This window comes from Danio rerio, chromosome 14 (assembly GCF_049306965.1).
Source record: "Danio rerio strain Tuebingen ecotype United States chromosome 14, GRCz12tu, whole genome shotgun sequence".
Classification (NCBI taxonomy): domain Eukaryota; kingdom Metazoa; phylum Chordata; class Actinopteri; order Cypriniformes; family Danionidae; genus Danio; species Danio rerio.
In genome coordinates this window covers 3832268-3851380 of record NC_133189.1, presented here as the reverse complement: position 1 = coordinate 3851380, position 19113 = coordinate 3832268, and the positions used below count along the sequence as shown (strand labels likewise).

Here is a 19113-nt window from a genome sequence, read left to right as displayed (position 1 = left end):
TTGTTAAGAAATTGTACAGTGTCTTTTCAGACTCTTTATATTTGTATATTTCTTCTTCATGTTTGGACATTTTTGTTGTCATTATAGGCAGAAGCATCGCTCTATACTGTAGTTCAGTATTAGTTGTTATAATGTATTTAATGTACTAACACAAACTCTAATAGTGAACTTGTAATAATTCAAATATACGCAGATAACATGATTGCTCTGCTGTTTCTGGCAAAAAAATAAAACTGGCACTACATGCATAAACCCTTTTCTGACATTGTAATAATCCCATGTATATGCAGATAACAGGATTGGGTCCCTCTGTGTTAGAAAGCTGACTTAGCAGCTCTGCCAGGTTATGACTGCACCACTGTTTTAGGTAGAATTGACACTACATGCATAAAACTCTCATAATGATGATGATGTGATCTTGATAATGATCTTTTAATAAGCCATGTACCGTTGAAGTCAGAATTTTTAGCCCCCCTGTTTTATTTTTTTTCCGAATTCTGTTTAACAGAGAGCAGATTTTTTTTCAACACATTTCTAATAGTTTTAATAACTAATTTCTTATAATTGATTTATTTTATCTTTGCCATGATGACAGATATTTTTCAAGACGCTTCTATACAGCTTAAAGTGACATTTAAAGGCTTAACTAGGTTAATTAGGTTAACTAGGCAGGTTAGGATAATTAGGCAAGTTATTATAACAGTGGTTTGTTCTGTAGACTATCGAAAAATATATTGCTTAAAGTGGGTTAAAAGTTTAGTTCTTAAAATGACTTTTAATAAATTAAAACTGCTTTTATTCTAGCCGAAATAAAACAAATAAGACTTTCTCCAGAAGAAAAAATATTATCAGACATACTGTGAAAATTTCCTTGCTCTGTTAAACATCATTTGGGAAATAATTGAAAAAGAAAAAGAAATTAAAGGAGGTCTAATAATTCTGACTTATATGCAGATATTTGGTCTCACTGTGTTTGACAGTCAACTTATCTTATCTACCATTAGTTAACTTGGTGTCAGAGCTCTCTGTGTGTTTGTGAAATAATGTTTGTGCATTCTCAGTAGCCATATCTGTATACTCAAAGTATGCTGAGTATAAATAAATAAGTATATTAAACTACATCAAGTACACTAAAGGTTATGAAGAGTTACTATAATTTAACAATTACAATTAATTACAATTAAAATAAACCTAACACAAATATAGTTATTTCTAATGAAGATTAGTTTGTAAAGTCAACTAATGATTCATATATTTGAAGCAGGCCTATACTGAGAATGAGTCTGGCTCTCAAGAATCCTTATAGTAGCGTATTTGTTTTCACTAGAGTAGATCTCAGTTAAAGAAGGACATTTACGCTGTATTTTAAATAAAAAATAAGTCAAATTACTGCTATAACATGTGCTTAAGTTTGCATTGTCTGAGGTTTTTTTTTTTTAAATAATTAGTTATAAATGGCAAAAGTTCCTGTTGAGTTCATGGAGCTAACAGTGTAACTTTGCCCAACTTCAATAGGCATACAGTAGCTTATTTTCACTCAAATGAGTTTGCAGTGTTATATATATATATATATATATATATATATATATATATATATATATATATATATATATAWAWATATATATATATATATATATATATATATATATATACAAAAAAGATTTAAATTATTTTTTAGCCAGAACAGAAAAAAAAAGATCATGTTTGAATACTTTAAGTTTTAAGTAAAACTGTGACCCCACAGCGTCTGCAGTTCCCGTATGAGGAAACTCAGATGATGAAGTGTGAAATGCTCAGATGTTTCCTCATGTGTCAGTGTGAGTCTCTCTGTCAGAGAGCAGAACACACACACTCTCTCACGCACACTTAAAATCTTCTCTTGTGGATGCTGGAGTTGAGGAAGATCATGCTGGTGTTTGGGCTGCTGCTGCTGATACTGCAAACTGCTGCATGTGAGTCCACCTTCAGCTCAAACTCATGCTCTGATCACTTACATTAGCAATATAACAACATCTGTGCTGTAGTGTTAGATTAAGAGTATCATGCAGAGATCTAATAATCATGCTTTAGAGTTAGTCAAGTTTCATACTAAGTGCATTTGTGGTGTGTATTAGTGGTGTGTTGATATGTGAGAGAATGTCTGTTTGTTTTTAGGAAACAGTGTCCTGTCTGAAAGTAAAAATATGTTTTTAAAAATAAATAAATAAATAAGCAGTGTAATTTTAATGAAATCATCAGATAATTATGTTTATTCATATATTTTTAGTTTCACATGCAAATCTGAATATTATTATTTTCTAAATTCACATTTATTTATTTCGTATTTTTTTTATTACATTTCATGGAAAATTGTAAGTCACTGTGAGATTAAAACTGATTGTTCTTATTTCCATGGAGCATGACTGTAATTATTATTAATGATTGTGTAAATCCAGTTTTAATTTGTCCTTGTATTGTTTAATCAGAATGATTGACCCTCTGTGTTCAGAACATCTCTTTTCTGATAGTTCACAAGAATGAAAATATATATATCTTTTTATTATTATATTGTTTATTATTATATGCTAGAAACTAGTATAAGTAAAAAGAAATAAAATAATAATAATAATTAAAATAAATAAATACATTTATAAATAAATAAATAAGTTAAATAATAATAATAATACCAATTAAAATATAAATAATACATCTTATTATTCAATATATCATATTTATTGTGGCTTGAGAAAATTATAACTTTCCATCAGACTGTCATACAGACTTGAGGTTGAGCTCATTTAACTCAAACTACCAATCTGCCAAACATTGATGACCTTTTAACTTACTATCCACACCCTAGCAACCACTTACGGCACCCTAGCAACTGTCCCATAGACTTCTATTGTAAAAAATCTGCCATTGACTTTACATTGGACAGACTAACAACACACCAATTCATACTGACAATACACTACTCCAGTGGTTCTCAAACTTTTTTTATCAAGTACCACCTCAGAAAAAAAATAGTCTCTCCAAGTACCACCAAAATGAGCAGTATTGAAATACAGTAGCGTAGTCGGCCCAATAAAGCAGCTACCACTCTGCACCGTTAAAAAAAAACGTGGCAGATTACCTTAGAAATATAGGCTATATGTCATATGTGGCATATTATATCGATCATTTATGATAAATTTTTAAATGTGTGTAGCATGTACATTTCATTCCTCCGCATACCTCTAAAGGAAGCCTGCGTACCACTAGTGGTACACGTACCACAGTTTGAGAACCACTGCACTACTCCATTCCAAAAACATACTAATGACATAATAGCAACATGCTAATTCACACTTTATTCATGTTAATGGCATGCTAGTTTATACTATAAACATGCAAGTGACATGCTAATTTATTTCAATGATAACAACATGCTAATTTATGCTAGAAACATGGTAATTTATGTTAAAAATGCCTAGCAACCTTAACAACCGTCTAGCAACACCTTAATAACCACCTAAAACACCCTACTAACCGCCTAGCAACCACCCAAAACACCTTAGCAATGCCTTAGCAATTACTTAGAACACCCTAGCAACCACCTAGCAACGCCTTAGTAGCCACTCAGAACACCCTAGCCATGCCTTAGCAACCGCCTAGCAACCACTCAGAACATCTTAGCAACTGCCTTGCAATGCCTTAGCAACCACTTAGAACACCATGGTAACTGCCTAGCAACACCTTATCAACCACTTAGAAGACCCTAGCCACGGCCTAGCAACCACTCAGAACACCTTAGCAACTGCCTTGCAATGCCCTAGCAACCACTCAGAACACCATAGTAACTGCCTAGCAACACCTTATCAACCACTCAGAAGACCCTAGCCACGGCCTAGCAAATACTCAAAACATCATATCAACCACCAAGCAACATCTTAACAACCACCTAGCAGCCAATCAGAACATCTTAGCAACTGCCTAGCAATGCCTTAGCAACTGCTCAGAACACCCTACCAACCACCTAGCAACACCTTAACAACCACCTTGCAACGTCTTAGCAACCACTCAGAACACCCTAGCAACCACCTAGCAACACCTTAGTAACCACCTAGCAACACATTAGCAACCACTCAGAACACCTTTGCAACTGCCTAGCAATGCCTTAGCAACCACTCAAAACACCCTAGCAACCGCCCAGCAAAACACTTTAGCGATCACCTAGAGAACCCTTGCAGCACCTTAGCAACCACTCAGAACACCTTAGCAACCACCTTGCAATGCCTAAGCAACCACTCAAAACACCATTGCAACCGCCTAGCAACACTTTAGCGATCATCTAGAGAACCCTAACAACACCTTAGCAACCACTCAGAACACCTTAGCAACCGCCTTGCAATGCCTTATTAACCACTCAAAACACCATAGCAACCGCCTAGCAACACTTTAGCGATCACCTAGAGAACCTAGCAACACCTTAGCAACCACTCAGAACACCCAAGCAACCACCTAGCAACACCCTAGTGACCACCTTGAACACCCTAGCAATGACTTAGCAAACACTCAGAACCACTTAGCAACCATCCAACAATGTCTTAACAACCGCTCAGTGGTCGACCTAGCAACCACTCAGAATACCCTAGCAACACTTTAACAACTACCTGGAACACCCTAGCAATGCCTTAGCAACCACCGAGCAACCACTCAAAACACCCTAGCTCCCTACTTAGCAAGAAACATGCTAATCCATACTTGAAACCTGCTAACCTATATGTACTTGTCTATCTAAACCAGGGGTGTCTACACTTGGCCCTGGAGGGATGGTGTCCTGTAGAGTTTAGTTCCAACCCAAATCAAACCCACCTGAACCGGCTTTCTAGATAAACTAGAAACTTCCTGGCAGGTGTGTTGAAGCAAGTTGGAGCTAAACTCAGCAGGGCTTTGGACACTCCTGATCTAATGCAACTGTTTTAAACATGAAAACTACTTAAATTATTTATTTTTTATTGCTACTTTAAACTTTCAGACAAGACTTTCTGAAGACACCATAAAGTTTGTCTACGAATTTTACTTTTGTAGTATTATTTAATATATCATGTTATTCACATATATATATATATATACAACATAGATCAGAATAAACTGTGTGTGTGTGTGTGTGTGTGTGTGTCTGTGTCTGTGTCTGTGTGTGTGTGTCTGTGTGTGTGTCTGTGTGTGTGTGTGTGTGTGTGTGTGTGTGTGTGTGTGTGTGTGTCTGTGTGTGTGTGTGTCTGTGTGTGTGTGTGTGTGTGTGTGTGTCTGTGTGTGTGTCTGTGTGTGTCTGTGTGTGTCTGTGTGTGTGTGTGTGTGTGTGTGTGTGTGTGTGTGTGTGTGTGTGTGTGTGTCTGTGTGTGTGTGTGTGTGTGTGTCTGTGTGTGTGTGTGTGTCTGTGTGTGTGTCTGTGTGTGTGTGTGTGTCTGTGTGTGTGTCTGTGTGTGTGTGTGTGTGTGTGTGTGTGTGTGTGTGTGTGTGTGTGTGTGTGTGTGTGTGTGTGTGTGTGTGTTTGTTGTTCAGGTGTGGAGCGGTTCTGCAGTTTTACTCAGTCAGATCCCTGTTATGCAGCTCTGGGACACAAACTCAACCTGCAGATGGTGAACGCCAGTAAATATAAACTGACCATAATAAAGAGAATAGACAACACAGATGATGCAGCTTGTAGAGTAAGAAATGACACAAAGAGAGCAAATGAATGTGATCTTTATATAAACAGACCTGAAGTGAAAATCATTAATGGGACTGTGATGATAAACCCGGTGAAGAGAGAAGATTCAGGAGATTTCAGAATACAATTTAATAATCCTGACGGCACAGAAACATCTCAAGATCTTCAGGTGAATGTTGAAGGTCAGTAAATCTCTCATCAGACTCATTATTACAGTCTCGTGTTCTCCAGAGATATTAGACTTATGCAGATCAGTGTTAAATATATGAAGAGATCTGCTCACTGAACTGATCACTGAATCACTTCAGCACTGACAATAAATCTAGATCATCTGCAATTTTCATGCACCAAGACAGTTTTCAGACTGAAATATGAGCATTTCACCTAATGCACATTGCCAGCTGTTTAACTAACCTGCAATGTCCTGCAGTGATGTGACATGATTAACCTGTGCTGCATGTTTAATTCTCTGACATTTTTATCTATTTAATAGATTTAGTCTAGAAATGTCTCTGATTCCAGATTTTTTCTGATTCTGATTCTGATTTGAAGAAAGTGTCTGTCATGTGTCCCGCCCTCCAGCTCCTGTTGGCTCAGTGGAAGTGTCAGTCATCTGCTCCTCCAATCAGATGAGGTCAGTGTCCTGCTCCTCTGAGGGGGATCAGCTCCTCTACAGCTGGACTCTCAATGGAGAAACACTGATGGATGAAAACAGGAACATTTATCTTGAAGAAGGAACTGAAGGAGAAATCACCTGCACTGTGAAGAACCACGTCAGTAAAAGACAGAAGACTGTTAGCACCGAAGACTGTTCAGGTGAGATAATCAGAAAGTTTGTTTGCTTGTTTGCTTGTTTGTTTGTTTGTTTGTTTGTTTGTTTGTTTGTTTTATTTGATGCTGTGATTTCTAGTTTAACCTCTAGTTTGACCTTTACAGTGACCAGCAGCAGTCTAACAACATCAAACTGGGGTATGAGTTTAACAGAGCAATACAGGAATCCTGATGGACAGATTTTGTTTCGTGTTTAATTGTTGTCTTCTGTGTTCAGTGTCTCACAGCTCTATGCTGGTCATTTATTTGATGATTCTGTTCGCTCTGTTAGGAGGATTTCACATCTACATCCACACACAAGTCAGGTGAGAGACGATTATGATCAGCGTTATTGATTCAACATGCAAATAAAGTGTGAAGATGATGATGATGATGTGATGCTTTTAGGAAAGAAAGAAGATCAAAACCTGATGATGAGGAGATTTAGTGAAGAACACAGAGCAGATCTCATCACATCTATATTACAATGACTTCATGATGTTCAAGAGTTTCACCTGGATACAGAGTTTATTTTCACATATAGTTTTTTCGTCTTTTACTTTAGTATGTTGGTTTTGATTGATTTCTCATTGTTTATGATACCTAAACTATTCAAACTTTTTGAGATGTCTGGTGTTTTACTTTTTTTTTTCTTCTTGCATTTGCATTTTGTGATATGTGTAATATTTTTAGTCAGGGGTGGCATGGTGGCTCAGTGGTCAGCACTGTCGCTTCACAGCAAAACGATCACTGGTTCAAGTCTCAGCTGGGCCAGTTGGCATTTCTGTGTGGAGTTTGCATGTTCTCCCTGTGTTGGCGTGGGTTTCCAGGTGCTTCGGTTTCCCCCAGAATCCAAACACATGCGCTATAGGTGAATTGAATAAGCTAAATTGGCCATTGTGTGTGTGTGTGTGTGTGTGTGTGTGTGTGTGTGTGTGTGTGTGTGTGTGAATGTGAATGGGTGTGTATGGGTGTTTCCCAGTCTTGGGATGCAGCTGGACTTGCATTCACTGCGTAAAACATATGCAGGAATAGTTGGCGGTTCATTCCACTGTGGCAACCCCTGATAAATAAGCGGCATAAAAGAATGAATAAATTAATACTTTGAGCTATTATGCATTTATTTTTATTTTGTTGTTCATTTTAGATTATCGCTAAACAGAGCATTATTTAATAATTGTAATATTAAGTCTTCAATTTATGGTGAAATTTAGTTAGAAGATGTAATTATACATAATTAAAATAAAAAGTAGTTTGTTCTTAATTAAAATGTGTAATACAACTAATTCTCATTTTAAAGGGACAGTTCACCCACAAATTGAATTTTACTCACTAATTAGTTCCAAACATTTATGAGTTTCTTTCTTCTGTTGGAGATATTTTGATAAATGTTATAAACTTGTAACCATTAGAGGAAGAACAAAGTATGGAAGTCAATGGTTGGGTTTACAACATTCTTCAAATATCCCCTTTTGCATTTTATAGAATAAAGAAACTCAAACAGGTTTGAAATAAGAGTGAGTAAATGATGACAGAGTTTTCATCTTTGAGTGAATTATCCATTTAATTCACATTAACCACACATTAGTCACACAATATTTGCTTTATTTGTAAATGTTAAGATCTCACGAAGAGAATTTTCCATGATTCTTTGTTTCAATTTTGTAAATTCAATTTTTGAATGTATTTAAAGCTGCAGAGAGCAAAATATCATCTAAATATATATTTTTTCTTTTATATGTGGATTATACTTTGGGTTTTGTCATGGTCTTCAGCACAGAGTAACTCATGTGTTTTTTTCTTAAATACAGGGCTGCCAACTCATACAATACTTTACATGATGAGGTTTGTCACGCCATAGTAAACCAAGTGTTGCAGAACATGTTTTTGGTTTCTGATCTTACACCACATGCCTATTTTTTCACACTGAGTCATTTCAAAAAACAACATTAAAGCAGTTTCTGAGGATAAAGAGTGTTGTTTCCCTAGGTAAATGTCAGGTTTTAATGTGACGTGACAGCTCTTTTATTGGTGTTTTTTCAATGGTGGAAACACTGATTTAGTGACATGAGACACACACAACATATTTCATAAAGTTCTACTGTGTTTCAGCATATTCATGTTTTAACTTGATATTTTGCTTCTGAATTAAACACTTTTTTTCATTAAACCTCTTTAGCAGTGTTATATATTTTGCTGACGTATCTACTTATGACATAACATTATCTACATTGTTACATTATCTACATTATGGCATTGTTTGTTGTGACTACACGTTCTCTATAGCGGTGAAAATGACATGCTGCACATTTAAGCTGCCCGCTCTATCAGTGTGTAGCGTGTGCATTTTTAATAACTGTCTCCACAATAGTTTTCTGGGCTGCATGGGATTCTGAAGTCATTCATACAGTAGAAAGAAGTCTGAATGTTTAGTATAATTTCTTGGAACTGATAAGAGGGCATTAAATCAACAGGATCAATTTAAACACATACTGCAGAATATAATATCAAAAACAGCAAAATAATAATAAATACATAAATAAAGGCGGCAAAGTGGCGCAGTAGGTAGTGCTGTGACCTCAAAGTGTGTGTGAGTGTTTCCCGGAGATGGGTTGTGGCTAGAAGGGCATCCGCTGCGTTAAAAAAATGTGCTGGATAAGTCTGTGGTTCATTCCGCTGTGGCGACCCCAGATTAACGAGGGGACTAAGCCAAAAAGAAAATGAATAAATAAATAAATAAATAAATAAATAAATAAATAAATAAACAAAACCTAGGTAATCATTTTCAATTTTATACTGTTCCTCTCACAGCATCAATGTCGTAATGCAATTAAAATGCAATCAGTTAAATAGATTTGAGAATTAGTTTAGTTGTTCAGGCATAAAAAAATTAGATGAAAAGCCGTTTGCACACACGTGCAGTCAAGATCAGCAAGATAGTGCAGAGACTCCATTAAAAAATACTGGAGTAAAATACATTTTCATATTTTAAAGACATGCGTGGAAAAATGTAATTTAATGCAGTGCTTCGTGTTCATTCTGAGACCCACTTTATATAGTATATCAATCAGACATAAACAGAAAACAGACCTTAAATATGGAGATTTAGTAACGGTACATAGTTCACCAGAAGCACTTTACTGGGTTATTGAACATTAAAAGTCCTTCTTCTGCATATATCCTACTATCGAGGCATGCCATTTAAAGTTATAATTTGTTTATAAAACATCACAAAATGATGAGGGGAAAAACTAAAACAAAAAAAGTTAATATAATTAAATTACTGTCTGCTAAAAAAAATAAAGGGATTACATATAAGCCATTTTCAGTTACTTGTAAATATTGTAAATAAATTCAATCCAAATGTTCTGTAGTTCTATTTTAATTAATTTACATAATTTAAAGATGCAGTTCAAATCAGCTGTAATTAAACTGTCTAAGCCATGAAGTAGAGCAGAATCATTAGCTGTAGTTGTCTGTTCGTCCTGCAGATGTCGCTCTGCACAAAACTCCACATGTCTCTTCATGAGTCTCACCTGCAGGAAACTGAAGATCGAGTCCAGACAGCCTGAAGGTCAGAACCAGCATTTTATTCTCTGACCACTTATTCAAGTGTGTGTGTGTCTCTTTAGAACTTTAAGTTTAACAAATGACAAATTGTCCTCATAACGCATTACTGTGTGTATATGTTATATATCACAGCTGTGCCAAATGTATGTCCGCCACTGCAGGCTTTGTAGGCCCAGAATTGACAACAAACACAAGTGACACATTTCAGCAAGGATACTGCAGTCAGTCTTACACATCCACCTCCTAAAGATGCAAAATAAATATTAAATGAACATGAACAGGCTTATTCTTTTAGCATGTGTGTTTAAAGTCAGCATGAAGGCCATTAACGTACAGTAATGTCTGCAAGTCAAAGAAACATATCTTTTTTATAATGCATGTTAACATATAAACATATGCAAACTTATATTTATTTAAAATGTCATTTGTTTTAAAGATAAAATCCACGATTTTGTTTTCAGACACACGCCACTACTCCTGTAAGCTCAAAAGTGTGTGTTGTAAGCAGTATTTTAAATTAACACCATCCCAGATTGTTTCTGATTGGTCAAACTGACAGTGTTACAAGAAATCAAATGTTGCAACACTGACCAATCTACCATAAATGATGCAAATACAACAAACAAGAAGTCTAGTGGAAGTTAATAAGTGTTAGTGCAAAATGACAATGTGCAAGCCAGAGTATTATGTGCAAATGAAATAAGTATGTATAAGTATATAATATACATATAATGGTGTATAATGCTGTAGAGAAGCTGTGTATCAGTCTAAATGTAACAATATTAAGTTGTGTTAACATAATATATAGAGCATATGCAGATATTTGCATAATTTGTAGTTTTATCCCTCCTGCTTAACATGGTGTCCAATAAAACCTTTGTGCTTTTTAGAAAATACGACTGAAATTTTTGCTTTCTGTTCCATGTTTCTTCTTTGTTTAGTTGTGAAGCGTCTGCCGTTCCACGTATGAGGAAGCTTCCTCTTCTGTTGGTGAAATGCTCAGATGTTTCCTCATGTGTCAGTGTGAGTCTCTCTGTCTGAGATCCGAACACACACACTCTCACCCATGCTCATGAGCTGATCTGAAAGTCTTCTCTTGTGGATGCTGGAGTTGAGGAAGATCATGCTGGTGTTTGGGCTGCTGCTGCTGATACTGCAAACTGCTGCATGTGAGTCCACCTTCAGCTCAAACTCATGCTCTGATCACTTACATTAACATTATAACAACATCTGTGCTGTAGTGTTACATTAACAGTCTGCTGTAATCTAATGATCATATCTTCAAAACTGTGCGAATTATAGAGGCTTTTTAAAAATTATTTATTTTTTATGCTGCAAATGCATTTTTTTTTCATCTTGAAAATTTTGTATTTTAATTTTACCTCCATCTTCAGTTAGCTCTTTGTCGTTATCTTTTTTGATGATTGCAAGCAAACATGTTTCTTTTTAAGTGTTTAATTTTAGATTTTAGTTTTTATTTCAGTAGTTTGCATATGTACTGTAAGTTCTGAAATCAAAACTTCATTCATTCATTTTCTTTTCGACTCAGTCCCTTTATTAATCTGGGGTCGCCACAGCGGAATGAACCACCTGAAATCAAAACTGACAGATCTTATTTCTTTGCAATATTGCATTGTTGTTGTTGTTGTTGTTGTTTTTAAATAAATTATTGTCTACACCATCTTTAATGTCCTTAACCTATCTTTCATGACATACACTACCAGTCAAAAGTTTGTGGTCAGTAGGATTTTTAAATGTTTTAAATTAAGCTTCTTCTGTTCGGAAAAGCTGCATTTATTTAATCAAAAATACAGTACAAATTGTAAAATTGTGAAACGTTAATGCACTATAAAATAACTGTTCAAAAGTAGTTTATCGTTTAATTTAATCATTTATTCCAGTGATTTAAATATGAATGTTCAGCTTCATTACTCCAGAGTCACATGATCTTTCAGAAATCACTCTAAAATTAATTATTATTAATTTATTCATTCTTTTTTTCGACTTAGTTCCTTTATTAATCTGGGGTCACCACAGTGGAATGAACCGCCAACTTATCCAGCATATCTATTACACAGCAGATGCCCAGCTGCACTCGTCACTGGGAAACATTTATACACTCTCATTCACACACATACACCACGGACAATTTAGCTTACCCAATTCACCTGTACTGCATGTCTTTGGACTTGTGGGGGAAACAGGAGCACTTGAAGGAAACCCACCCGAACACAAGGAGAACATGCAAACTCCACACAGAAATAATGTACCCAGTTGAGGCTCGAAACATCGATCTTCTTGCTGTGAGGCGATCGTGCTACTCCATGCGCCACCATGATGCTATTATTATTATTATTTTATTGTTATTGTTATTGTAATCAATATTATTATTATTGTTTAATTATTATTATTATAGTTATAAATATTATTATTATTATTATATTGATGGTAATAGTAATAAAAGCAATAATGACTGGAGTAATCATTTAATTTAAAACTACACACAATAAAAGAGCAGTTAATTACAAGTTGAATAAATATTTAACAATTTAACATTTTTTTTTACATTTACAGTTTTTACAGACGTTAGAACACATTTCTCAATACTTAGGTCAGTTTTGCAAAACTCTTCACACAATTCTCCTAACCGACTTTCAGCTTGACAAAGCAGTTCATTTCCCATTCAAAATGCACCACAACTACCAAAACACTTTATTCAGCTCTCAAATAAACTCATTCCTCCAGAACACTAGCGAAGGTTGACTCCGACAAACACACTGTCACCCACAAAACAATGAGCTAATAAACACTAACAACATGTAGCAGTACATGGTGTTTTCTTGTGTAAAACAAGGACACATCTCTGTTTGTAATTGTGATATATATTGTTTATAACTGCAATATACTTGAATGAATCAGACATGATGCAGAATTCCTCAATAATTTATGTTGTTTATTTATTTTTATATTTGAATAAGTAATTCCAAAATACAACAATTTGTATACACATTAACCACTGATACAGATACAATAGTAATGCTAATCTGGCTAGTTAAACTGCATTTTTAGATGTGAAATATGTTAATTAAATATTGTTGTTAAATTTTGCTGTCTTCTTCAGTTTTGCATTATGTTGTTGTTTTAAACAGAAGTTAAACAGTTTTAAAAACAGTATGTAAGCACGTGCAGAATGTCCTGTATGTACAAAGATTTCTCACTGTTCTGTCTGAGTGAGAAAAGAATTGCTGAAATTTGACAGATGTAGTCATTGAATGCATTTTGTGCCAAAACAATGAGAATCGATCCTCAGTTTAGCCCACACAGACTTCTGTTGTGCTCACTGTGTCAAGAGTTTTGCAAAAGTGACCTAAGTATTGAGAAATGTGTCCTAGCATCTGAGAAAACTGTAATAAATGCCGCCTTCATGAACAGAATAATTTTCTTTAAAATAAAACTGACCCCAAACTTTTGACCTGTAGTGGATCTTCTCTGACGATGCTTCATAACAGGCAGGACAATATCCTCTCTTCTGTTTCAAGCAGGCTTAAATTGAAATAGTGAATTCCGCTCATCATGTAGGAGCAGATACACAAACGGCACGTTTTTAAGAGAATAGAAATGAAATACCACATAATCAAAATGAAATGTTTATTCTTTGCTGAACTCTATGAATGTCGGTGTTTAGTTTATGAATGTTAATTTATAATGTGAAATATCCATGCAGGCGGTTCATTCCACTGTGGCGACCACTGATTAATAAAGGGACTAAGCCAAAAAGAAAATGAATGAGTGTATGGTATCCATGCATGCAGTAAAACCGTTGATCTCTCTTTCTCTCTTTCAATTCAATTTAGTTCAATTCAATAGTTGCTTTGTTGGCATGACAAATGTTACAAATGTATTGCCCAAGCTTTTATAAAGCTTACATAAAAAGAAACACACATATATAATAAAAAATACACAGTACACACAATAGATAGTAGTAGTAGTAGTAAAATAATAATAATTATCATTATATATATATATATATATATATATATATATATATATATATATATATATATATATATATATATATATATATATATTATAATTAAATAAAATATAAATAGTATATCATAATTGTGGTGGCTTGAGAAAATCATAACTTTGCACCAGACTGTCATACAGACTTCAGGGGTCTGTTCTTCGTACGTGGATTACTCTGTTAGCTGGATTTGGATATTGACGATTTGACATGATCCAGGATCGTTTCATTCTTCAAAGCTGATCCGAGAGTTGTTGACATAGCAACAGTTCTGCTAGCTTAAACCTGATCGGGAGCAGGTTCAATTCATATAAACAGGATTAGATCGGCTCAGTTCAAGCAAAGATAATACAGAAAGTATGTACCGAATTCTGATATTTTCTTACAGTAGTAGTTATATACACTAGGGAAAATGGTACATATTTGTTAACTATGTATAAAAAGTTATAGTCATTAATAAAATAAATAAAGTTATACATATTAATAAAAGTTATGCAATCTGCACCCTCAAAATGAAAGTACAAAGACTGCCACCTGTTGGTGCAAAGAGAAAACTTATTGATAAGAACTTTTTAGATCGCTTTAGTACAAATTGTGTATAATAGAAATGCACAATATGTGACTTTTTTTTTTAAAGCAATCATACATTTATGCAGTCATAAACATGTTTTGATAGTTAATATGCCGGTGATTTGATGCTTCACAAAAGTTGCAGACGCCTTTATGAAAACGCTTTTGTAAATATCCAGTTATTCTTTACAACGATTAAAAAAACAGCTACTATAATAAAGAAAATATTTTCTAAATGTAGAACTAAATACACTGATATGCACTGAAATACATGATGAATACTCTTGACACATGAAAGTGTAAAGCCGATCAGTTCATCCAGACATTCTAATCTGATTCGCGTACTTGTTTGAAGAACCAAATTAGCGAGAGATCAGTTATCAAGATTAAAAGATCCAGGATCTGCCAAATCATCTTAGATCATTTAAACGAGGTACAAAGAACGGACCCCAGCTTACGCTCATTTAACTTAGACTACCAGTCTGCTAAACACTGATGACCTTTCAACTTACTAGCCACAACCTAGCATCCACCAAATTGGCTCTGTCACTGTCTCTTCACTCCACCAATAGCTGGTGTGTGGTGAGCGCTCTGGCGCAGTTGTCCTGTGGCTGCCTTCGCATCATCCAAGTGGATGCTGCACACTGGTGGTGGCGTGGAGAGACCCTCCTCATAACCGTGAAGCGCTTTGGGTGTATGGTCATACACAATAAATGTGCTACATAAATACACTTTACATTACACTTACGGCACACTAGCAGCTGTCCTATTGAATTCCATTGTAAAAAAAAAAACTGCCATTGACTTTACATTGGACAGACTAACAACACACAACTCCATACTGACAATACACTGCTCCATACCAGAAACATACTAATGACATAGCAAACATGCTAATTCATACTAACAATATACTAATCCATACTGGAAACTTACCAACAAACATCCTAATCATACTAGCAAACATGCTAATTCATACTAAATAAACGGCATGCTAGTTTATACTAGAAACTTGTGCTAGTGACATGCTAATTAATATTCAATACTAACAACATGCTAATTTATGCTAGAAACATGGTAATTTATGTTAGAAACTGCCTATCAACCACCCAGAACACCTTAGCAACTGCCTAGCAACACCTTAGTAACCACCTAGAACACCCTAGCAACCACCAAGAACACCTAAGCAATGGTCTAGCAACGCCTTAGCAATGACTTGGAACATCCTAGCAACGCCTTAGTAGCCACTCAGAACACCCTAGCAACACTTTACAACCGCCTAGCAACCACTCTGAACCTTAGCAACTGCCTAGCAATGCCTTAGCAACAACTCAGAAAACCAAAGTAACTGCCTAGCAACATCTCATCAACCACTCAAAAGACCCTAGCCATGAACTAGAGAACACTCAAAATACCTAGCAACCACCTAGCAACACCTTAGCAATGACCTAGAACCTGAATGATCTTTCTCTCACCCTGTGTGTGTGTGTGTGTGTGTGTGTGTGTGTGTGTGTGTGTGTGTGTGTGTGTGTGTGTGTGTGTGTGTGTGTGTGTGTGTGTGTGTGTGTGTGTGTGTGTGTGTGTGTGTGTGTGTGTGTGTGTGTGTGTGTGTGTGTGTGTTGTTCAGGTGTGGAGCGGTTCTGCAGTTTTACTCAGTCAGATCCCTGTTATGCAGCTCTGGGACACAAACTCAATCTGCTGATGGTGGACGCCAGTAAATATACCCGGACCATAAAAAAGATAATAAACAACACAGAAGTTGCAGCTTGTAAAGTAAGAAATGACACAATGAGAGCAAATGATTGTGATCTTTACATAAACAGACCTGAAGTGAGAATCATTAATGGGACTGTGATGATAAACTCTGTGAAGAGAGAAGATTCAGGAGATTACAAATTAGTTTTCGATAATTCTGGTGGCACAGAAATATCTCAATATCTTCAGGTGAATGTTGAAGGTCAGTAAATCTCTCATCAGACTCATTATTACAATCTCATGTTCTCTAAAGATCTCCCACTCCTGCAGATCAGTGTTAAATATATGAAGAGATCTGCTCACTGAACTAATCACTGAATCACTACAGCACTGACAATAAATCTAGATCATCTACAATATTTCATGCACCAAAGCAGTTTTCAGACTGAAATATGAGCATGTCTCCTAATGCACATTACCAGCTGTTTAAAAAACCTGCAATTTCCTGCAGTGTTGTCTCATGATTAACCTGTGCAGCATGTTTAATTCTCTGACATTTTCATCTTTTAAATAGATTTAGTCTAGAAATGTCTCTGATTCCAGACTCTGATTAGATGATGAGTGAAGAAAGTATCTGTCGTGTGTCCCGCCCTCCAGCTCCTGTTGGCTCAGTGAAAGTGTCAATCATCTGCTCCTCCAATCAGATGAGGTCAGTGTCCTGCTCCTCTGAGGGGGATCAGCTCCTCTACAGCTGGACTCTCAATGGAGAAACACAGACAGATGGAAACTCCACCATTCAGCTTCAAGAGGAAACTAAAGGAGAAATCACCTGCACTGTGAAGAACCACGTCAGCCAAGGAAACACGACTGTTAGCATTAAAGACTGTCCTGGTGAGCTTTTAATAACTAAATATTCACATACTTGCTGAACAACAGCAACAGCAACAAGACTGATGCAAATGAGTGAATTACACAAAACCTCTCAAGAACATATCAGATAATGTGTTACCCCAAAAATAAAATAGATCATATTTAGCACAATCAGGAATAAACTTTTTCCCCAAAGTTTTTAAAAACCCTCTTTATTTTTTTTTTTTTACAGTAAATGCAAGATTTTTTTTACAAGATTTAAAACAGGGGTTCCCAAACTTTTCAACCCGTGACACCCCAAATAAACAATGGCAGTGACTCGTGACCCCCAATTTTGAGGGTGGTATTTATGAATTAATAAACCTTGTGCATAACGGCACACACATACTAATAGGTCCAAATCTATTTATCATTTAATTTTGGAGAACGCCACTCGGAGACCATCCTCCATGGCCTCTATTTAGTTTTAATGTATGTACAAGTCAGAATTATTAGCCCCCCTTTGAATTGTTTTTTCTTTTTTTAAATATTTCCCAAATTATGTTTAACAGAGCAAGGAAATTTTCACAGTATGTCTGATAATATTTTTTCTTCTGGAGAAAGTTTTATTTGTTTTATTTGAGCTAGAACAAAAGCAGTTTTACATTTTTTTAAAAACATTTTAAGGTCAAAATTATTTGCGCCTTTAAGCTATATAATTTTTTTATATATTACTTCTCAAGTCTACAGAACAAATCATCATTATACAATAACTTGCCCAATTACCCTAACCTGCCTAGTTAACCTAATTAACCTAGTTAAGCCTTTAAATGTCACTTTAAGCTGTATAGAAGTGTCTTGAAGAATATCTAGTCAAATATTATTTACTTTCATCATGGCAAAGATAAAATAAATCAGTTATTAGAAATGAGTTATTAAAACTATTATGATTAGAAATGTGTTGAAGAAATCTGCTCTCCGTTAAACAGAAATTGGGGAAAAAAATAAACAGGGGTGCTGATAATTCAGGGGGGCTAATAATTCTGACTTCAACTGTAAGTGCGGTAAAAGTGTCGAAAGTTTAACCTGGTGCCATAAAATCAATCTGCTTCATCTGACAATATAGCTGTGTCTTTAATATAATGTAATCACCTCAGCGGACGCAAAAAATCTAAAGGCTGATGGCTTTTTATTTGCATGTTGTTTTTTAATGTTTCCTATTAGCTTGTTAACAGTGTTACTATTAACTACTATTTTGTTCTTCAATAGGTTATGGATAAAATATGGTCATTCTAATAGTTTAATAAAATTATATTGATTTTTGGAAATCGGCAAGCGACCCCTCCTCATTGTCCCGTGAATGCCACTTTGGGAACCACTGATTTTAAACACTTCAAACTTATTACTGCAATTGCATAAAATATTCATGCTTGGAAAGTGTAATATTATATTTGATCACACTTCATTTTGATGGTCTGTTTGTTGAATTTAAGTTACATTGCATCTACATGCCAACTAACTCTCATTAGATTATAAGTAGACTGTTAGGTTGGGGTTAGTGTAAATTGATATGTACTTGCAAAGTTTCTTATAGTCAGTTAAATGTCTGTTGAAGGAGCAGCATCAGCAGATACTCAATATGGACCATCAAAATAAAGTGTTATCTAATATTATGAAATAAAAATAAAATTTTTACGGCTTTTCTGCTGTTACCAGTTTGTCCAGTGGCTCACCACGTACATCAGAGTATTTGAGACACAGATAAGAGTTGACCGCGATGACAGGGTTCGAGTAAGGTGAAGAGCGGTTCCAAAAAAAAAGGTAAAACAAAAGGGAAAAATTTAAATATACAAGTAGATAACAGGGTGAGAATGTGGTAAGATCTGAAAACGTGGTAAATATCAGGCGAGAACTTTTCAAT

The 19113-nt window shown here is 35.3% G+C and overlaps 2 protein-coding genes and 1 long non-coding RNA gene across 6 annotated transcripts in view; 2 read left to right on the top strand and 1 right to left on the bottom strand.

Annotated features, from left to right (window-relative positions):
• Positions 1–1749: 1749 nt before the first annotated feature.
• LOC110437825 (uncharacterized) lies at positions 1750–7593 on the top strand. 2 transcript variants are annotated; one of them, XM_073922474.1, is made up of 7 exons: positions 1815–1952; positions 5524–5610; positions 5720–5853; positions 6254–6487; positions 6608–6640; positions 6720–6807; positions 6890–7593. In XM_073922474.1, coding segments are annotated over exons 1-7 (618 nt in total). In that variant the 5' UTR covers positions 1815–1950; the 3' UTR covers positions 6930–7593. The 2 variants fall into 2 exon arrangements, with proteins under 2 accessions (XP_021336962.1, XP_073778575.1); XM_021481287.3 differs by having other exon boundaries at positions 1750–1952; positions 5524–5853.
• Positions 7594–10015: 2422 nt separating this feature from the next.
• LOC110440201 (uncharacterized) overlaps positions 10016–19113 on the top strand; it is a 31473-nt gene continuing 22375 nt past the window's right edge. The window contains exons 1-5 of one of the 3 annotated variants that reach the window (XM_073922469.1): positions 10016–10055; positions 10993–11220; positions 16276–16362; positions 16472–16605; positions 17001–17234. In XM_073922469.1, the coding sequence (XP_073778570.1) occupies positions 11219–11220; positions 16276–16362; positions 16472–16605; positions 17001–17234 (457 nt within the window). In that variant the 5' untranslated portion in view covers positions 10016–10055; positions 10993–11218. Of the gene's footprint in view, positions 10056–10992; positions 11221–16275; positions 16606–17000; positions 17235–19113 lie in introns of all 3 variants that reach the window. The other 2 variants (XM_073922468.1, XM_073922470.1) reach the window with 2 other exon arrangements.
• Positions 15142–17355, bottom strand: LOC141377668 (uncharacterized). The gene is made up of 3 exons (XR_012390160.1): positions 16064–17355; positions 15789–16000; positions 15142–15746 (listed from the first exon to the last, which is right to left on the bottom strand). It is a non-coding gene; the product is annotated as an uncharacterized lncRNA (long non-coding RNA).

Excerpts from the sequence above, each read along its gene's own strand:
- LOC110437825 (XM_021481287.3), top strand. The coding sequence starts at position 1,886 with ATGCTGGAGTTGAGGAAGATCATGCTGGTGTTTGGGCTGCTGCTGCTG. Across the intron at positions 5,854-6,253 it reads TCTTCAGGTGAATGTTGAAG|CTCCTGTTGGCTCAGTGGAA; the intron begins GTCAGTAAATCT and ends CCCGCCCTCCAG. Across the intron at positions 6,488-6,607 it reads TAGCACCGAAGACTGTTCAG|TGACCAGCAGCAGTCTAACA; the intron begins GTGAGATAATCA and ends TGACCTTTACAG.